The sequence below is a fragment of the Microchirus variegatus genome (assembly GCF_963457635.1).
Source record: "Microchirus variegatus genome assembly, chromosome: 7".
NCBI classification, from domain to species: domain Eukaryota; kingdom Metazoa; phylum Chordata; class Actinopteri; order Pleuronectiformes; family Soleidae; genus Microchirus; species Microchirus variegatus.
The window spans coordinates 18,876,370-18,896,647 of NC_139808.1; the positions used below are offsets into that span (position 1 = coordinate 18,876,370).

Genomic DNA, 20,278 nt, shown 5'->3' on the forward strand with positions numbered 1-20,278 from the left:
AATCAGATAAATATATATACATATATTATTATTACTTGTATATTATTTTAGGCAGTTATTATCACGCTAAGGTGTGTTCAAGTGTCTCTTATTTTACTACTTCCGGTTACCGACCGTGTGAATTTGCGCAATAGACAGATATTTGTATATAGATTGTGTATAGATTATTTTATTATTATAAATATTAATTAGATTAAATATATTAATATTAATTAAATATTATTGTTATATTCAACATGAGCCACTTTACAAACGGCACCTCATATACAGGAAGGTACTCTCAGTGACCACTTTATTAGGTACACCTGTTCGCCTTCTAATCTGCCACATGCCTTCACGTGCTAAAGATACTTCCAATTTGTGACATCACCACATTAAAGTCAAGAATTAAATCATGAACATAACTTATTGCATGTAAAATTGAAAGATAGACAAAGCAGACACTGGTGTGTTTTAATATATTTTATATTTAACATTGGTAACAGTTAAAGTCTTCACACAGATGAAGAGTGGAAGATACAGAAAAATAATAAATAGATTTGTGTCACAGTGCGACAAAGAGTAAATCATTACTATAAATCCCCATCCAAAGTCTACGATCCACATCCACACATCAAATCCACATTCAGAGGTTGTTGTTGTTTTTTGGACACGTGGTCACATTACTTTGTCACGTGTGAACACAACTCGTCCCCACTCTCTCATGCATGGAACACACGCTCAAACTTAGCTGTACCTCAAAGGAAGTCTTGGAAATGTCACCCTGTGCTCTGATCCACCCTTTTTTTTTTCTTTTTTTTTTTAAATAGCAGTCCTGAATCAAGTAAATTCTATTACTACACTATAAAACCAGCTCTCACTCAGTCATTTTCACAGTGAAGTGCTTTCTTCACCCCTGAGGCTAAAATGTTCTTTGAAACAATCAAACCAAATATGCTCAACACTCATGAGGATGAACTGCAGCTGTCGGTCACAATTACAAGCGGAGACACTAAAACTCAAACCATTTTTAACCATTTCTTACACAGTATTTGGTGACTTGGTACATGCAGGTATAAAAACTCAAGTTCAAATACATTCTCTGTTGTCATCAACGCACACAGACACACAATCTAATCTCCACAGAATACTAGTACACTAGGTTGCTACGTGTGACCATATCTGTTGCAGGTGATGAGACGCTGATGAGAACTATGGCACTGATCATTTTCCAGATCAGTCACAGAAAACACAGACAATAGTACGTGCAAGATTTTTGGAATTTAGGCATCAACATTAGGCAGGATGGCTGGAAAAAATGTTGAGTTTCTTTCGCAGGTTCTTAAAATAAATCCTGTACTCAACTCTGAAGCACTGCATATTGTACAACTCTACTTGTGACTCTTACTTTTTTGAGATGTCATTGAGAAGTTTTTGTTGGTGTTGCAGCACAGGAAAGGACCTGTAGACAGAGCAGATGTAGTGGAACAATTAGAGCATCTGCCCTCTCTCTCTGTGTCAGCCTCCAGTCATGCTATAGATTTAGTTGTGAGGCTGTGAACAGAGTTAGGTCACTTGATTTACATGATGTTGATTATAGATTATTATGAAATTATGGATCAGTAACATCCACAACCTAAGGTCACTGAGATGAATGCATTAAAGGTTTATGCACTTATTTTTGAAATGCAGAATATCTGCATTGTGACTTTATTTGCCTCTGTTTATGTTCCAGTTTATCCAGCGGCTCATAACACAGGATACACAGTTGGCTGCTCTATCAAAGGCAGTATTCAGACATCCACTGAAAGGCCTTTCTGGCAAAACAAGGGAGCGGAGAAATAGTGAAGGCATGTGCTGGTGTGGGTGAGTGTGTCTACAGAAGTGCATCCAGGTCCAGTTCTGGCAGAGGCTGCTTCCAGTAGGAGAAGCTGCTGTACTCGGGAAACTCAAACGCAAAGGACGCGCTGGTCTTGGCAGAGAACATGGGGAAGAAATGTTCCACCAGTTCAGTGAGGTGGCTGTACCTGCAAAACACACAATAATTAACTCAAAGTACACACAGGCGGTGTAACAGGTTGCTTTACAGTGCCAATTCTAATGCATTAAATAAAATTCAAATACAGAGTTTGGATCTTCATTCTGTGTTTGCGTGGGTTTTCTCCAGATTCTCCGGATTCCTTCCACAGTCCAAAAACATGCAAAATGGGGTCTTGGACGCTCTAAATTGACCGTAGGTGTGTGAAAGAATGGATGGTTGTTTGTCTCTATGTGGCCCTGTGATGGACTGGTGACCCCGCCTATTGCCCTATGTCAGCTGAGATTGGCACAGTGCCCCCTGTGACCCTCATGTGGAGGATAAAGCGGTAGAGGATGAATGGATGGATCATTAAATCATCTTTTCAATTCTGAATAGACATGTATGCAAATGTAGACCTCAGGTGGTTACAAACCTTTTAGTGACTTATTGTTTTGTTGATGTCAGACTAGACCTTGTAATTTGTTGTATGATTTTGTCCTGTTCTATGGATCAACAATGCCATTCACTTTTGTGTATTTTTTTCTTTCCTTCATATACACTATATGGCCAAAATATTTGGCCACATCTGTTAAGTATTGAAATCAGGTGTTTCAATCAGGCTTTTGACTAGGCCTCTTTTCTCCAATGAAGGACTATAACACTTCAGCAAACCAAGACATTTTGGACAACGCTATGCTTCCAACTATGTGGCAAGTTTCAGGAAGAACCTTTTCTATTCCAACATGATTGTGTTGATTCCTCAACCCCATCAAGCACCTTTTGGATAAATAAATCAGAGATTTTTCTTCAACATTCCCATAGAAACGATTCAAAATCAAGAGGAAAGTCTTCCAATAAGTGTGGAAGCTGTTATAGCTGCAAACGGGGAAACAACTGCATGTTAAAGAAGTGTATATGTATTTGAATAAATATCAGTCTCTGCTTTAATGGTCCGGTGCAAATACTTTTGTCCATATAGCGTATTTTCTTCCTTTATAATTTTTTACTTCATTCTACACGGTATTGTTATTTGGTACTGTGGATTAATTCTATATTGTATTGTTGCTCCTTTGTTAAATTTAATAAAAATGTGGAAAAACATGCATTTTTAAAGCTAACTTTTGTCACACTTACGAGGACTTGATGACTTTCTTCTCCTGGATGAGTTCCCCCTTTGGGTTAACAGTGAATATCCTGATGTCGGGCACACCAACCTCCTTATAGGCATAAGCATCCTGCAACAAAAATACGAAAGAATCACAAAGTGCTATAAAAATATCTGACAGAGGTCAGGATGGACAAAGTGGTAGAAGTTAAATGAAGTCAATCGGTAAAATTCTAATTGGAGCTCGTCAACATGCAGTCCTAGTGATTTATTGTGTTAAAAGTGTCACAACGCAGCATGAAGCATGAATTGCAAAAATCAACCAACTTTGACGTAACTTACATTAGTCCTGTTACCAAAGGCAGCGTAGAAGGGTTGTTTCTGTGGGTTGAACAGGTCTCTGATGTCACTGAGGCAAGCGATTTTAAACACCTCCGGCTTCTTCTCAATCACCTCTCTGCACAGGTTAGAACAGACAGTTAAAAGCTGTTTGGGTTATCGGGTATCGAGTTGTGCGTTATATACAGCGGATTAGCTGAGCATGACATAATTGTCATAATTGGGAGTGTGCATTAGTTACCTGTGCAGTGCTGAGAAGAGGCTGCTTGGAGCCAGCAGTACAGGCCCTTTAGGAAGGACAGTGCCTCCTTCATTGACCCACTGCAGGTAGTCCTTAGTGATAGCAGCCATGCCTATAGCCCGCGCTGAGCAGTAGAGAAATTTATAGCCATTTCTGCAACAAAAGGGACAACAAAATTTAAAACTAGGACCGCTCATAGCACTTGCAGTAATGAAGGGGCCCTTGCCCCACGCAACTTGTTTGAGCCTTCGGACTTGAAGGGGAGGGAGTTACCCCCGAAGCTCTGGTGCCCGGCTCGGTCAGAATCGTGGCGTTAATGAGCCACAATGACTCCGATTCACATCAAACCAAAAAAATAAATAAATAAATAAATAAACAATTAAATATCAATTGACTCATCATAATTGATGACTGTGAGAAATATGTAGTTCTGTTCACGTTAAAAATTACAATTGTAATTTAAAGGTCAACTTTGTTGTAGCACTGAGGAATTTTGAGTTATATAAAAGTCTTGAACATCATTAACTTGTCTAGAACATATGTGCTAAGTTTGGCGGGGCTAGCTCAAACGTGCTAGGAGGAGTTTGTTCAAATACATAGGCCGTTTCTCAATACCCAAGTATGCCAGTATGTACTTTCTTACTTGGAAAGTACATACTTGAGAAGAATGACTGAAGTACATACTTGCCAAGCACGGGAGTACACGAGCACGATTCTTCAATTGGAACAGCAGTGTACTTCCTTGTCCTACTGTTTGAATGGCAGGTGGCGCGAAGCACTTAAGCCTCATTACCGCCACCTACAGTGTTGATGAATGAACATATAAAATACTTTTAATAAATACATATATTGTTGTTATTTTCACATTTTAAATATTTTATACACTATAAAATAGTGTCCATTATATTTAAATACATATACAATGACAGTGCGACTTTAATATAAATCTAAAATTCAAAGTTACAATAAGTTAAACATTAATATTATACAAAAGTTCACACTGTCAGGTCAAAACGTTTGCATTAAAAACAAAACAACATGTCAACAACAAATCTATGGATCACACCAAGTATGTAATGACGGAGCCGTCTGAGCCAGTGGATCATTTCATCAGGACAGGCCGAGGTAACGCTGCTCTGTGCCGGGCACTGTGCGCACCGAGCGTCCGCAGAGGGCGGAGCTGATCACCTCCGTGATACTATAAATACGTCATATCTTATTACACAAACCACATGTTTGGATTCTAAATGACAAATTTCTCGCCTCAAATGATTTCAAAACTGCGTTCCGGGACACAGAAAAATATTTATTTCAGGATTATATTTGTATTTTATCCTGCTATGTTCCGACGAAATGCATTGTGGGATATATGGCTTTCCCAAGTACGCTCAAGTCACCACCCGATGTATACTTGGTAAAATGGGCAGAGCGAGAACACTTCCAGGTATGAGAACCGTACTCGCTGCTCACGTTCTTGAGAAATGGAACAGAACTTGGACTGAGGCTGATGACGTTTTCACAAGTACGGGAGTATGCAAGTACGGGCAAGTACGCACAAGTATGGATATTGAGAAACGGCCATAGAGAAGTCCTTTTTTTTTTTCCAAAATGGCTGACTTCTGGGTGGGCGGAGCTAATGGAAGTACATAAGACATTTGTTTGGAATCATGAGCGCGAGAACAACTGTCCCAAGTTTAGTACAAATTGGAACAACGATGTGCGACTTAAGACACAAAAAACCCAACATTTAGCTTTTTACGCAATTTTGACTTTATCTCACGTCAAAAATTCCCCAATAAAATTTGGACTTAGCCTAGCACACTCACCAAATTTCATCCCGATCGGACTACTCTTGTCCGACCATAGTTCATTCAAATGTAAAAACTAGTCATTTTAGTTTTTCCAAAATGGCCTACTTCTGGGTAGGCGGAGCTAATGGAATTAACTACAACTATGTTAGACTTGGACAGAAAATCAGAAAATTTGCATTTTATGCTAATTTGACCACTTTATCTCACATCAAAAGTTCCCTCAAAATTCCTCAAGAAAATTTAGAATAAGCCTAACTCACTCACCAAATTTTGTCCCGATTAAACTAGTTTTGTCTGACCATAGCCCGACCTCTGGGGGTGCTATAGAGCCCTGGGGCTCGGCACAGGTTGGGGCCGTATGCCATTTCAAGAGTTTTTATGCACGTTAACCCCCTCAAAAATGAGTGCAGGATAACAATAGGTTCCTCGCACTTCATTTGTGCTCAGGCCCTAATTAAAGCTAGCTTAATAGCTAAATGTGTTTTCCAGTTCTGCCTGTACTTGACTTGATCTGAAGCTTTAAGCCTCTGAAGGTGCAGTGAGTGAGAATAATCTAATGGACTGTAGACTAACTCATGACTCCCTTTTCACAGGGCGTCAGTAAACTGCAGTGGCTTTGACATGCCAGAATGAATGTCATTCATCTTTGTTTATGTGGTATGCCTTCTTTTGCCAAGTCTGGGCCTTTCTGTGTGGAGTTTGCATATTCTCCTCGTGTGTGTGTGTGATTTTTCTACGGGTACTCCGGTTTCCCTGCAGTGGACTGGTGACCCTGCCCTTTCTCCCTATTTCAGCTGGGCACCAGCAGCCCGCGACCCTCATGTGGAGGATAAAGCCATAAACGATGAAGGAATGAAGATAGTTGGTTGCCAATGATTACACATCTTCTGCCGAGCACACCCTCCTAAATGTAACACACTGATCCTTTAACAGCACATGTCATGTTTCTAATTCATGTGTTAAAATATCAGCACCTCAAGATGGAATTCAGCCTTTTTTCAGTTAACTGAGCAGCTGAAACCGTTTTAAAAGCTTAACACGAGACACGTGTAAGAAAAACAGAACAAAGAAGGAAAATGTGGTGATGCAGATCAAAAAGATAGAATAACTTTAGAATCATCAGGAGGTGCTTTTCACTTGTTTTCACTGTCACATGAGTGAAATTCATTGCAGCAAATGCGTCGGAACAGAAAACCTATTAAAAACAACGATTTTCAGTCACGTACTGGTGGATTTTGTGGTAGAGTTTGGCAATGCCTTTGTGTGTCCAGTCTTTTCCCAGCTGAGGTAGAATATGTCCCAGAGCATCAGACCTGCAAGAGACAGAGAGTCAGGACCATGATAACACTCACACAACATCCTTCACTGTATTTTACTCAATAAGTCGGAAATCTGTGAACTGCTGTGACTCGAAAAAAGATAGCATGCAAGGAAACACTCTGTACTTTGTGATGGTCCCGTCGATGTCTGATATGATGATGCGGTCGTCCCAGTTCCACAGGTAGATGGCAGCCTCACATCGACAGGTGCCTTGATATTGTGTGGTCACACTGAACACCACTTTGTTGGCTCCCTCACGCAGGTTTAGGTACACCTAAAGGAACAGGAGAGGGAAGAATAAGTATATAAAACCAAAGGACAAAAATGTTTTTTCCGGGTTGATGTGTATGTGAATGCACGTCTTACTATCTGTGCAGAGGTCAGGCGTAGTGATTTGCAGTAAATCTGGCTGAAACACTGAGCGGCGTTGATGGTGTCTGTCGATTGTCTGGAAGGAATGGTGGCCTTTTTTCCGAGCCCTGCTGCCTTGTCACTGTCAATGTCATCTAGCGTTGCCCTAAAGGAACGACACATTTTCACAGTTTTCTGTAAACACGACATTACTTCAAGAAATGCCTTCACTCACAAGGAGCCCAACCAAAAAAACGCTCTAAACACTGTGGTATGTTTACCAGGCCTGTAGGTGGGCTGTAACGCTGCCACAAAAATACACCAAAAAAAGAACAAGAAGACATGACAAATGCTGGATAAAAGGCTGATACAGGTGTACCCATGTTTATTTTTTGAAATAACATTTTAATGGTCAGATGACTGATACTGACACAGCTATTTTATAGTTTATCCTACAAGTGGACATAATGAGTCATGACACTTGCTTTTGATTATATTTATTGACCAATGTGCTATATATATTTTTTTTTTCTATGGATGAAGCTTTGGCATCCCCTAAAGTTGCAAAGATAAACTACATGATGAGATGACAAAACAAAAAGAATATGCATAATCTTTAATTGGTTGTAATGCCGTGGTACCGGCATGAGGCACGTTCAGCTGCACAAACAATCCATCTTCTAACAAATTAACCAGATAATTAAATGAACATACAATGATTAGAGAGCAAGAACTCTGGGAAATTACAGAGTTGATACAAACATGGATTCAAGTCCTTACAAAAGCAGATGGAAAAAACGGAAATAGCTTCTGCTTTTTAATTATCCACTTTGGTGGGGAACATCTCTTGGCCGTGTTCATTTTGACTTAATGTTTTCAAATATTAGAAGGCTGCAGGACACAGGTTTTATGAGGTTCATTAAATTTACATTTGACCATTTTCTACTTACTTCACAGTGGAAGAAGCACTAACCAGCTGATCCTCCTGTTCATCCTTTGAGCTTTTTTGCTGGAAAAAAAGTTACAAGTGACATTAAAATCAAAGAAAAGTGGTAATTGTGTTTTCTTTTACAAACAGAACAAATGCTTAAAAGCTAATGCATTAACTACTCCACCTCTTCAATATTTGTTCCTTACAAAATCAAACTCAATTGTGTTTAATTTTATTGTTAATTAAATTTTGTGTAATTATCACAAATCCAAACATATATCATATCCATTGTGCAACTGCACCATCATAATGTAATACTATCAACAACCATTTCTCTCCTTCTCCAGGAGAACCACCAGCGTCCAGACTTCTTCGGCATCTTGTCCTTCACCAGCCGCTCTATTGAACTCTATGTCACACAAACACAGATAGAGAGAGACATTAATAAGAAAGTAATAATAACTAATTGCAGTCCGATTTATTAATAATAAAATACCTTGGGTAGGTTTTTCTGGAAAGTTGTCATCGACAAAAGAATCGGAGCAGCCACTGCCCAGTTGTAGTAGCTGTGAGAGATGACAGCAACCAGGTGATCAGTCATGGATATGAGTCACACCATCTGATTTCTTTAATTGATTTTTTTTATCTCACTTGTTGTTGATGCAGATGACGAGACTTGGATCGTCAATGATCCCTGGATTGTTGGCAAATTCCTGGTAGGTCACAATGTGCTCCAAAAACTTTTCTGCAGTCAGCACAAAAGTAACACGGTGAATGATATGAACGATAGGAACATTTCACATCGTAATTATATCGTCCATAAAAGTTGCGATACACAATATTATTGGGACAATTGTAAAAATTCACTGAGGCTAAAGCAGTGTCTTTTGTTGACACCGAGAGTTGTGTGCTTTTAGATTTTCACAAATTCATATTTTTGAACAAACAGGATAAATAACATTAAAGGTGCCATATGTAAGAATGTGGCCAAAAACAGTTACTACATTCAAATTCAAAACACAGAGGTCTTTTAAGTTTCGTTTTCTGACGTAACTGGCAACCCGTGGTTGCTCGGCAGCTGAGACTCTACTGACTGCAATGATTGGTAGACGGAGGTATGTGTCAAAACATGATTTCAAAACATAAACATGATTTGCAGTCTGCAAATTTTTTTTTTAATGCAAATATTTTGGCTGTACTGTTGTTGTTGGTGAGTTCAGTTTGTTATATGAACATTATTCCTGAGTCTCTGTGACATATTAAGAGGATTTTATGGCCAGTTGCTTTAGATTTATTACATAATGCACCTTTAATTAGTAACATAATTAACATCAAGCATATCGCAAATGACCCGTTTGACTGACTTTGCATTACTGTAATTATGTGACGGTTTGCGCTATCAGAAAAAAATACAACTGATTCTGAAAGCTGAGAAGTTGCCAGTCAAAGTCAACGTGTGGTTATTACGGTAATTTTACTCGCACTGTTGCAGGAAGCCGGCAAATCAGAGTCTTTGTCACCAGAAATGAAAGAGTTGGAAACATAAGATTCCATTTTCTGGCTTGTTTTTGGACATTGAGACAAAGACAAAGGAGTGTTATTTTAAATATGTGTTTAACTGTTCACATTTCAAATTTAACATGCAAAAGTTGTGTTTTTTTTCTCAATAAATTTTTTTTTCTTTATTTTAAATTGTTGGAAAAGTGGACATTTTCTAGCCCTTTTATGGTTAAAATAAGCAAAAAAAAAAGTCCAGACGGGCATTTTGGGGCTTAGGTGTTAAAGGGTTAAATGTTTTTAAATCACACATTCAAGAAACTAAACAGAAGAATCATGACATGACCTAAAAGACGCAGACTCCCCCTCGTGGCACATTTTCAAGCTGACAGTGTTTAACAGTGACATAGTGAATAAACTGAAATATAGACGGTGCTATAATATTGTATATGGCCCCGTCTATTGTGACTGATATACTGTAACTCCCCACGTAGCAGCACATATTCACCTTTGGTTATCTGGCTGGTGTCGCCCTCTTGTCCGCAGAGGGACATGCTGACGTCCATGTTGTAGGAGGCAGAGTCTGACAGGTATTCTGTGCCGCTGTCTATGGCGCCGCTGACCACGGAATTAGGTGACTGACTTCCTGAGCACGAGCCCTGTTCTGCTCCATGATGAGACGCTCCCTCCGTCTCACTGCAGGGACACAAGACAAGTGTATTTCATTGTCATGATTCTCAGTTGTGAGTGGGGATGAGCCAATGTTCAGTATCTGTGTGACAGGTCACTTAGCACAGACTGTTAAAAGACACATGCCACCAATGTCATGTGACGCTGCAGGGTTCATTTGAGCTATGTGGGACTTATTTTAAGATAAAAGAAGGGGGAAAAAAAGCCAAAAATCAAGTGTGATTCGGGGAAAAAGAGGGATCGTATCCTACTGATATCAGTATTGACACCTAGTTGTGAGTAAATAATCATTTAACAGAAACCAAAGTACAATTACTGTTAGGAAAGGCATTTTTGTGTCTGATATTGATACCAATATCACAACCATGGATATCTACTGAAACCGCTATCAGACTGATGTAGCAACTAACATTACATTTGTGCTAATAGATTACCACCTGATAATAACCAGCCCTTTTCAAAGACCTAACGGTCTACCTGTGTCACAAATATTCTGCTATATCATGCTTAACATGACATCAAATGTTGTTGCAGTTTTTTTATTTACTATTTTACAGTCTGTGCATGGTAAGTAAGTATATGATATTAAATATAAAAACCCGTAAATTTTAGGATTTTTTTTTTATATGGTTTTTGGTTTCACTGACACCAACACTTAACATCGTACTGGCTGTTCTCTAGTTACTGGGCTATTTCAATAGGAAATGGTCAATATCAACACAAAAACCTCATTTCCAGACTTGGTATTAACACATCACATGTGGACAGTGCCAAGTACAGGTTTCAACGCACCCAGTGCGTCACAAATACATCCTCAGCTACAATCACAAAACCCAAAGCGGAGGTGGTTTGAGGTTTGAGGACGAATGCGGGCACATTCCTGAGCGTACATGAACGCAACCTGCCCCCTTAGCCGATGTACTTTGATGAGCTGCATCAAATACATTCTTTGCGCACAGACATGATGTCATTGTGTGTTTGAATAGAGGATGGGTAAAGTGACCGCGGTTAATTTTATCAGGTCTCTCATGACAAATATCAATTCGATGTTGCAACAGGACCTAACGGTCACACACATTTTCATTCATCTACTTCACAGCATGGTTTCAAGATCACTCATGTGTCTTCTCACCTTTTCGGGAAGTAGAGTGCAGCCACTTCTGGGTTCAGTGAGGTCAGATCGTCCAAGTAAATGTCTGTTGGTCCTAGATGGTGCTTCAATTTACCTACAGCAGAAGGACACACAAAAACAGTTGGTGGACTATGACATTATCATTATCTAAAACTAAAACTATATAAAAAAAAAAGCTCCAACCTTTCTTCTGGCACTGTTGCTCCGCTTTGGAAGATGCCACAGAAGTGTCTGTTAACAACTCGACGGCGGTAGAGCCATCTCCGCCTTTTACCGCTTCATCTTTTAGTGCAGTCTTATTGGTCGGTGTGATTCCATTTGATCCGTCCATTACTCCAGGCTGACTGTCCTCTTCCCCTGCCTCAATGCAGGGATCTATCCCACTGTCCCCCTCACTGACCGGGGCACTATTAGTCAACACCGGTTCACTTTGCTCCAATGAAGCGCCCTGCTGCTGTAGATATGATGATTCTGTAACTATACTAATAGTGCTAACACTGACTGCGGCTCCTTTGCCATCAATAGGATCGGTGCCATTAGTTAGACAATCAGAGCTAACAGATGAGTGTATTCTCTCCTCTTCCCCTGATGTGGATTCTAGTGTTTCTCTCGAGTCCATGTCGGAGGCAGAATGTGGAATGTGCGAGTATGTTTCATTGGATAAATGAATGGTTTGCATGACATGGCTGGTTACGTCTACGGATTGAGTCCTGGGTTGTGGTCTGACCACTGTTACGCTGCTCACTCTGCCACAGCTAATCACAGGCTCCAAACCCATGTCAAACGAGTCCTGCCTCTCAATGGTGCGGAAGTGAGAATTCCCAGGAGGTGAGATACTCTCTAACTCGATTGATGACTTTTCTGATTGACGCAGCTATGAGGGGGGAAAGCAGAGAGAGAGAGCAATGTGAAGCAGTATTACAACCTCATATGTAGCGTTAGCACACGCAGACCAGGAAAGCACATCTTCAACTTGTGTGTGTGTGTTCCTTGCCATACCGTAGGAAAACCTCCCCAGTTCCACTGCATCTGAGGCCCTGTGGGCTCTTCAGGTCTATGCAGAAGCTCAGAGTCGCTCTTTGGAGACGAAGGGCGACTGTGAAACACGTTGCTATGAAGGAAAAAGACACAAATAAACATATTGATTCATGTACAGACAGGAGACAATGAATATATCAGTGAGGTTATGTCAACTCAACAATCACAGACGGTGTTTAACTGCCTGCAGTGGAACTGCTCAATACAAACATTCAATCAACTGAAAAAAAAAAGGGAAGAAAAACCTTCCTCACCTTTCCAAGGGTAACGGTTCTCCATCTGAGTGAGGATGAGTGTCTCTGATCTCCTCACTTGGCTCCTCGGACAGTGAGTAATACACTGATTTACTTTGACATGAACACAAGAGAAATGGTTAACTACTCCTGTACTGTGTATCAACTCTCTGTGAAAGTTCGCTCACACAGTCAATAACACTGACAGTCAACATCATATAATTTAACAGTGACTGAAATGATGGACAGATGATGGAGTTTGGGGTCACTTAGAAAAGTCCTTATTTTTTGAAGGAAATGCACTTTTTTTCAATGAATATAACAATAAATGAATCAGAATAGGAATATAATCAGAATGGAATATGTACATAGGTGTAAAGAGGCCCATTTCCAGTGTTCTAATGGTACATTGTGTTTGCTCATTGCATTAAAAGGCTATTGGATGATTAGAAAACCCTTGAAAACCCTTGTGCGATTACGCTAGCACAGCTGAAAACAGTTTTGCTGGTTCTTTGACAAAAGCAAAGTCTGAAGGGCAAAATTATTATTTTGAATAAAAATCATTATTTATAATCTTGTCAAGGTCTTGACTATATTTTCTATTCATTTTGCAACTCTTTTGATGAATAAAAGTGTGACTTTTAATGGAAAACACAAAAAAATTGTATGGGTGACTCTAAATTTTTGAAAGCTTGTGTATCAGTCTGAATGGTCCGGAACTGAAGAGCAACTCTATGTACAGAAGAGTTAAAGTTATAAATGTTTAGCTCATTATTTATTAACTTCAAAGCGATGCAGTTAAACTATTTAGCACCAAACCAGTTAGCAACTGCAAAGACACTACTTCGTTGTCTGTGCCTGAAGCAAAGTGAAGAGCACAATTCATTAAGAAAAGAATCCACTGACCTGACTTGTAAAGGTGAGACAACATCCTCCTGAGCAGAACTTTCACTTTCCCTCTCCCACTCCTTGTCTCTTTCTCTCTCGTCCGATGACGAACGGTCTTCTCTCAGGTGAGTATCTGAGCGCATGCGTTTGCGACGACGTTTCTTCCTGCGAGTGCCAGAGACGGAAGATCCCTCAGGACTCTCCTCCATCTCCTCTGGGATCTCACGAGGAATTGGGGAGGTGCACAGGTGGGGTGGGACCTGGGACTGAAAGAGGTTAAGAGAAGAAACGAAGAATGAATGAAAAGTATTTGCAAAGCTTTAAAGCAATAGTGTGACTTTTGATCATTTCTGTTGATGTTGTGATTCTGCCTCGAACAGAAACACTGTAACATTATTTGTTATATTTGTGTGTATAAAACGGCAGCACAGGGGTGGACGGGGACAAGAAGTGTTTCTCCTGTCAAACTGCTGAACGACCAGTTTTATGAGCAGAATTACTTCTGAAATGTTTCTTGGACACTTTCTTGCATTTTAGTCATTAGGAACACCTCAAATTGACTTACATATAAAATTAATCACTTCCTGTGTGGGGTGTGGTAATGTCACCAGACAACACAAGATCTAAACAACACTATACTGGGAAACACAGAGCAGGTGTGTGGAGCTGACAGACATAGGGTGAATTCCAATTCCTTGCTTAACCCTCAATCTCAAAAATGGGCGCTCCCAGTAGTGCAAGTGCTGTCCCGATTCTCAGAAAAATTAAGTTGAGGGGCAAGTTTAAGGGCTGTATCGCCCTCAATATTGAGATTTTCAGAGACCACCCTTGGGAGCAAGGGCTACCCAGAATGCATTGCGTGTTTTCACATAACAAAGATGGCGTCGAAAGCAGCGAAACGAGTACGCTACAAATTAAGTATTTTATAATTCTTTGTTAATAGAGATGTAAAAATTATGAAAACCATTGTATTATCTTAGTTTAGGCCCATATTATGGATTACTGAAGTTATTGTTGCGTAACATTTATTTTTATTTTACAATCTTTTGTCAATAGCCGGCCGGTTCGCACACGTGATCATTTGCAGTCTGAAGACGTATCTGCATTTAAGGGGTGTCCCATTTCTAAGTGACAAAATAACACTCAACACTTGGTTTTGAGGGCCAGTTGAGATTAAGGGTTGAGCTTGAGGGTTAAGATAGGAATTGGAATTGGCCCTTAATCATCATTGCGTGAACTCATGACGATGTTACGCACTACAACAATCTTACCTCCAAATTATCATTTTCCTCCACAAAAAAAGCTTCTCCATTGTCCCCCAGCTTCATATGCAAGTCAACTGCCTCTCCATTTATTTCAATGTCCACCTGAAAAAGACACAGTGATGAATTTAAAAAAGGAATGAAGGTACAGGCAATATATAATGAAGTTAAAAAGAATCAAAACACAGAGAAAAAACAACTCACAATTTTCTCCTTGGAGCGTAGCACACCAAGCTTTCCAAAGCGGACGTGGAAGGGGGAGCACTGGAACGTTCCATCAGGCTGACGGACCACAATGACATCGATCCCTCCGGTGAGAGTGGCGGGGTTAAGGCCGCGGTACAGCTCCTTTACCGTCACAAACACCGTCTCTGCTAACTGGCCCACAATATTCATGGTTTGGGACTAAAACAAACAATCAAACAAAAACAGGAAGTGAGAGCAATGAGCCATGACACAGAGAGAAAATAAGTGTTTATCGTAGATTGCTGTTTGATTTTCTTTTCAGCAGCCACTCAACAGCAATCAATTTAAAGTGAATAGAAGAGCCAGTGTTACTATGAATCAGTACAGTGGTCAGTGGACATTACATACCACAAGATTTCAGAGATTTAAGCCAAGGATACTTTTCCACTCAAAGGGAGGATGTCCACTGACTGCAAAATGAGCTGCTTCTAATGTTTTGACAACACAAAACTGACCTTTAGAATCTGATCTTAACAATGCAAATGGACTTATGGGCCGCAGCCCTGAGGGGAAGGTGAGCTCTAATACGGGCAATTATTTAGAGGTTTGTCACAGACAACTGAAGCCATTGATCTGGCCAGTCACGATGACTATGTGAAAATGTTTACAAGGTGGAGTTTTCACCCTGCAGAATATGACTCATCTGACAACACACTGTAAAGAATGTCTAAAGGTTAAACAGAATGGTCAACAAGTATGTCGCACAAGTGTCTTCAGCAAGTCACCAGTCAAACTTTGCCAAAGGCAACAAAAGACATCACATCATGTGACCTAGCTTGTGCCTCCATCAACATGCTTAGACCATCAGAGGAGTGTGTTATCCTACATAACCACCTGGTATATCTGGACAATGCAATCATGGCCTCTTCATATTATTTTCATGGTCATTGTGGGAACATTTAGGAGGGTTTATTGGCAGGAATTGAATATAATGTTTGTATCAGTGTAAAATCTGAAATTTGATATTCCATAGCATTACAATAAGCCGTTTACATGTACTTCAGGCAAGGACGCCATCTTGTGCCTCCATGTTTCTACAGCGTCCCTAACAGACAAACCACAGTGTTTGTTTTGTGCTTCAAAGCGGAAGCTTACAACGCAAATAAAGAAGTATAACATTATTTTTTCATTCAATCCCACAGGAAAAGAAGAAGCAGACATTTTCTTTATTATGCGAAGACCACCATAGTTCCCTGAGGCACTTGGGAATTGGAGGGGTGAGCGGACTGGATTTTTAGCAATCTCACAATTAGATGTCACTAATTCTAACACTTCAAACCTCTGGTAAAAATATATTGTTTCTGTAACAAAACAAAGACGTAAACCTTCTATTTCATCCTCGAATAGAGCAAATGAAAAACACCCAACTGTGATGTTCGACACAACTGAACTGAACAACAACAAGACGTGTTTCATCATCAGTGTCATGTCTTACCCACAGAGAAGGATGCAGGTGTCCCCTACTCTCCGTGTCGTGCTCCCTTGACCTCTCTTCTGCCATATGCCACCACTATAAAGGCTTTTTTCCCAGCACAGGATCTCAGGAGGAACAGTCCGACAAACTTTACCTCCATTTCAACCACAGGAACCTGTCAGCTCCATTTCCCATCATGCACGGCTGCTTCTCATAGGTCTGCTACTTAACCTCTCCCACACACACACACTGTCACACAGTTGTGTGGCTGTAAGGCCATATTTACTCAGCTTTGGCCCCAAAAAACCCTAGTGTTGCTCTGTTGATAATTCTTCTTGCTGTTAAGTCTAAATAAAACCAGTGGTTCTCAGAGACGACAGCACTCTAGTCCTCTCTGTCCTGAGATCAGACGCAAAATATAACAATCTATGAGAGAGTCCGAGTAAATTCAGTCACACGCTAATGCTTCCTCTATTTCACACAATTTGACAAGCGCACACTATACACACACACCAGCCTGTCACACTGAATTCATACTTCCCCACTTGCACTGCACATGACAGCCAGACCAGCAGTTTCTGAAAGGCTTGGACAGGCTATTCAAAAACATTTGGCACAAAATACACACACACACACACACACACACACACACACACACACACTGATCGACCGCTCTCTTTCTGGGCTTGACCACAGCTCTCTGGGCCATCAGAGATGAAGGGATTCTTCAGTTTCATGCTCTGTCAACACCGGAAAATCCTTCATCAGCCTTGCCAACTTGGGAGGAACTCAAGATAAGGTAACCCCGTATTATTAGTCCCACATATAATGAGAAACATTTAAGCAGAGGATGAGATGAAAAGCTAGGCCTAGAAGAAAAAAATCAACCTTAATATGTAGTAAAAAGAGGAAGAAAGATCTCCATTCTGGTCAGTTATGTCGATTCATCCATCACCGTAGTGTAAAGTACAAGTACATAGCTTTTCTTTAAGTGTTATTAAATATATAAATATCCTCCATGTGTATTCTAACAATGTGAAAAGTTTATAATTCCTAGACGGACAGGCTAAAAGTTCACAACACTTCACTGACATTGGCAAACACCAGAGGTTCTAAAAATCAAATGATCAGGGGCCCACATGAGCCTCAGTCCAAACAGTCCAACTGAGTGGGAAATACCAACTGTTCAGGAGGAGCGATACGACTATGAGATCAAAATTATATCAAGATATTCTTTGAAAATTAAAGTGTTTGCTTTAATATTGAACTATATATAGTTCCCCACAAAAACACATATTCATGATGCAGAAGAATCTTCAAATGAAAAACACTATTTATTTTACAGCTCAACAGCAAATGACCTACCTGAGGAATAAAGTTAGTCTTAGTGGATTCTTTGGAATCACTTGTCTCTGTTGTTTTACAGAATTTGACTTCTGTAATGCTGCATTAGAGCTTCATTTTTTCCTTTCCTTTGCACAACTTCATTCATTGTCCTCTCCTCACCAGCTACAGGAGTAACTGTTGTTCCAGCACCTTCCTCGTCTTCTTCAAACTGTCGCATATGATGCTTTCCTTTAATCCTTTCATGGTTTCATCTGTGGTTTACAACGTTTTCCGTCCTCCACAGCTCTAACATTTCACAGCCTCGATCTTAGTCCTGAATCGGTTCAAAGTTCTCCTTTATTCTCCCTTACCTGGACTTAAGTCTTCATCTCCTTCTTCTAACATTAATTATAATATTCAGCAGGCTGTGCACAAAGAGGTGTAATGCTTCTCTACATAGTTCATAGTTCTTCAGCACACTATTTGTCTTATCGCATAATTTAATTGAAATCTTTGGCCATTTTACCTTTTATCTCATAATGTTGACTTTCCATATTGTATTTTCTGTACATTATTGCTGATTTCATTGCTGTATTTCGACTTTTTATCTCAGAACTTTGACTTTTTACATTTCATTTTATAATTTCAATGTTAATTTAATGGCTGTATTTTGACTTTTATCTAATAGTTGTAGACTTTTGTAATGTTACTTATTATTATGAGAATTCTGACTTTTTACAGAATATTGTATAAATATCAATGTTAATCTTATGAATGTATTTGCATTTCACTATGTGATGCGACTACTTATTGGGCACTTTTGCACAAAAGGTGCATTACAAATAAAACGTTATTATGTCTGTCTGTCCAGTGCCAGTTATCCGTGTCTGGACGTGTACTGCGCTCATTCACGTAAGGATTTAAGACAAACTCGTGAACTAAGTTCCGCCCATGTTCTCATGTTTCACGAATAACACGTAACATAGTGAGTCACGGAAAAGTAGCGACACATACACATGTGTTTTATCGCCACTACAACACACTAAAACTACAAATACATACATAAATATGTATATGATAAATCAAAGCGACGTGTTGCTCTTTACTGTTTCCAACGCCATCGGTTCAGACGCAGCTTTGTTTGAGTTGAACACATCTCTGCGACTTGACTGAATGTTGTTTTTAAGTTAGACTAAGATGAAAAACACCCTCACATATTGACACAAGCGACACGACTTCAAGCCACGTTTCAACACAACAGAACACCTGACACACAGTGTATTTATTTTGAGTATATTCCTGTGATAAAGAGAGAATGTGGAGAGTAGCTTACCTTTAGAGCTGCTGCCCTTTCCTCACTGACATCACCGGACGCTTCCTAGTTTCTTGCGCATGTGCAGAGCGCCAGTCAATCATTCCTGACAGCCAATGAGAACGCTGGAAAACAAAAGGACCCGCCTCCATTTATGTTTTGTAAACAAAGCGTTTGAGGAAGCTTTAAAATGGCTCATAGACGATGGAATTCCACGCGTTTTCTCTGTCACAATAAAATAGAATGACATGTTTCGATTGGTTGAAGTTATTTTCTTCAGAAAAGAACCTTTCGCTTTCAAATAAAACCCCTCAGTTTGATTAGAAATGGTTAAACTCAAGTTTCGTTATTTCCTCATACTGGTTTAATAAATACAAAACCTAATCAAGTTTACGTAATAAACTGCATCTTTAGGTACTTTACAAGACAAACATACAATACAGTTAACATTTTGGAAATTCATTGAACACCCAACAGTTCACACAAGGAGCAAGCAATGTGTGAGTGAAAAGGAAAACAACAACATAATAATAACATTTAACAAAAATATATATATATATTTTTATCATTAATTGAGGGGTTTTCAGGTTTTGTTCAAAGACAATGACTAGTTTACTCCAGTAGGGGGCATAACAGCACCTGCAGATAGACTTCATACAGCTGTCTTTCATCCATTCCCTCTATCTATTCTTTCAGTGAAATAAAAACATGACTTTAAGACAAAAACACATATCATTTTAAATTCAGAAAAACACTTCAACAATCATCATTACAGCAAAAGTGTAAATAATAAACAGCTATTCTACAGTATACAGAAACAAAACAAGTACAAACACATTTTCATATGTCCAACTCAAAACTAAATTCACAACAATAAAAACATGTAATAGATAATAGATTTGTTAAGATTTATAAATAATACATGTAATGTAAATGTCATAATCTCGATCATTGCTGCCTCAAAATGAGGACGTTCTCAAATGTCTTGTTTTATCAACAAACCAGAATTAATCAATTTGATTTGATTTATTTTGTTACATGCAGCACAGAAACCAGAAAATATTCACTCTTGAGAAGTTTGTTTTAATTATTAGAAGAACCTCAAACCAATTAATCGATGTTCAAAATAGTTGGCATTTCATT

The 20,278-nt window shown here is 39.4% G+C and overlaps 1 protein-coding gene across 1 annotated transcript; it reads right to left on the minus strand.

Annotated features, from left to right (window-relative positions):
• Positions 1–541: 541 nt before the first annotated feature.
• LOC310929229 (phosphatidate phosphatase LPIN3) lies at positions 542–19,171 on the minus strand. Its single transcript, XM_083891950.1, has 20 exons — positions 19,157–19,171; positions 15,042–15,242; positions 14,847–14,942; positions 13,594–13,841; positions 12,709–12,801; positions 12,416–12,527; positions 11,600–12,290; positions 11,417–11,510; positions 10,103–10,290; positions 8,749–8,842; positions 8,594–8,663; positions 8,426–8,506; positions 8,117–8,175; positions 7,182–7,332; positions 6,941–7,089; positions 6,722–6,808; positions 3,685–3,837; positions 3,447–3,561; positions 3,134–3,234; positions 542–2,006 (listed from the first exon to the last, which is right to left on the minus strand). The coding sequence occupies exons 2-20, from the start codon at positions 15,231–15,233 to the stop codon at positions 1,856–1,858; spliced, it is 2,925 nt and encodes a 974-aa protein (XP_083748076.1). The 5' UTR covers positions 15,234–15,242; positions 19,157–19,171; the 3' UTR covers positions 542–1,855.
• Between the last annotated feature and the right edge of the window lie 1,107 nt (positions 19,172–20,278).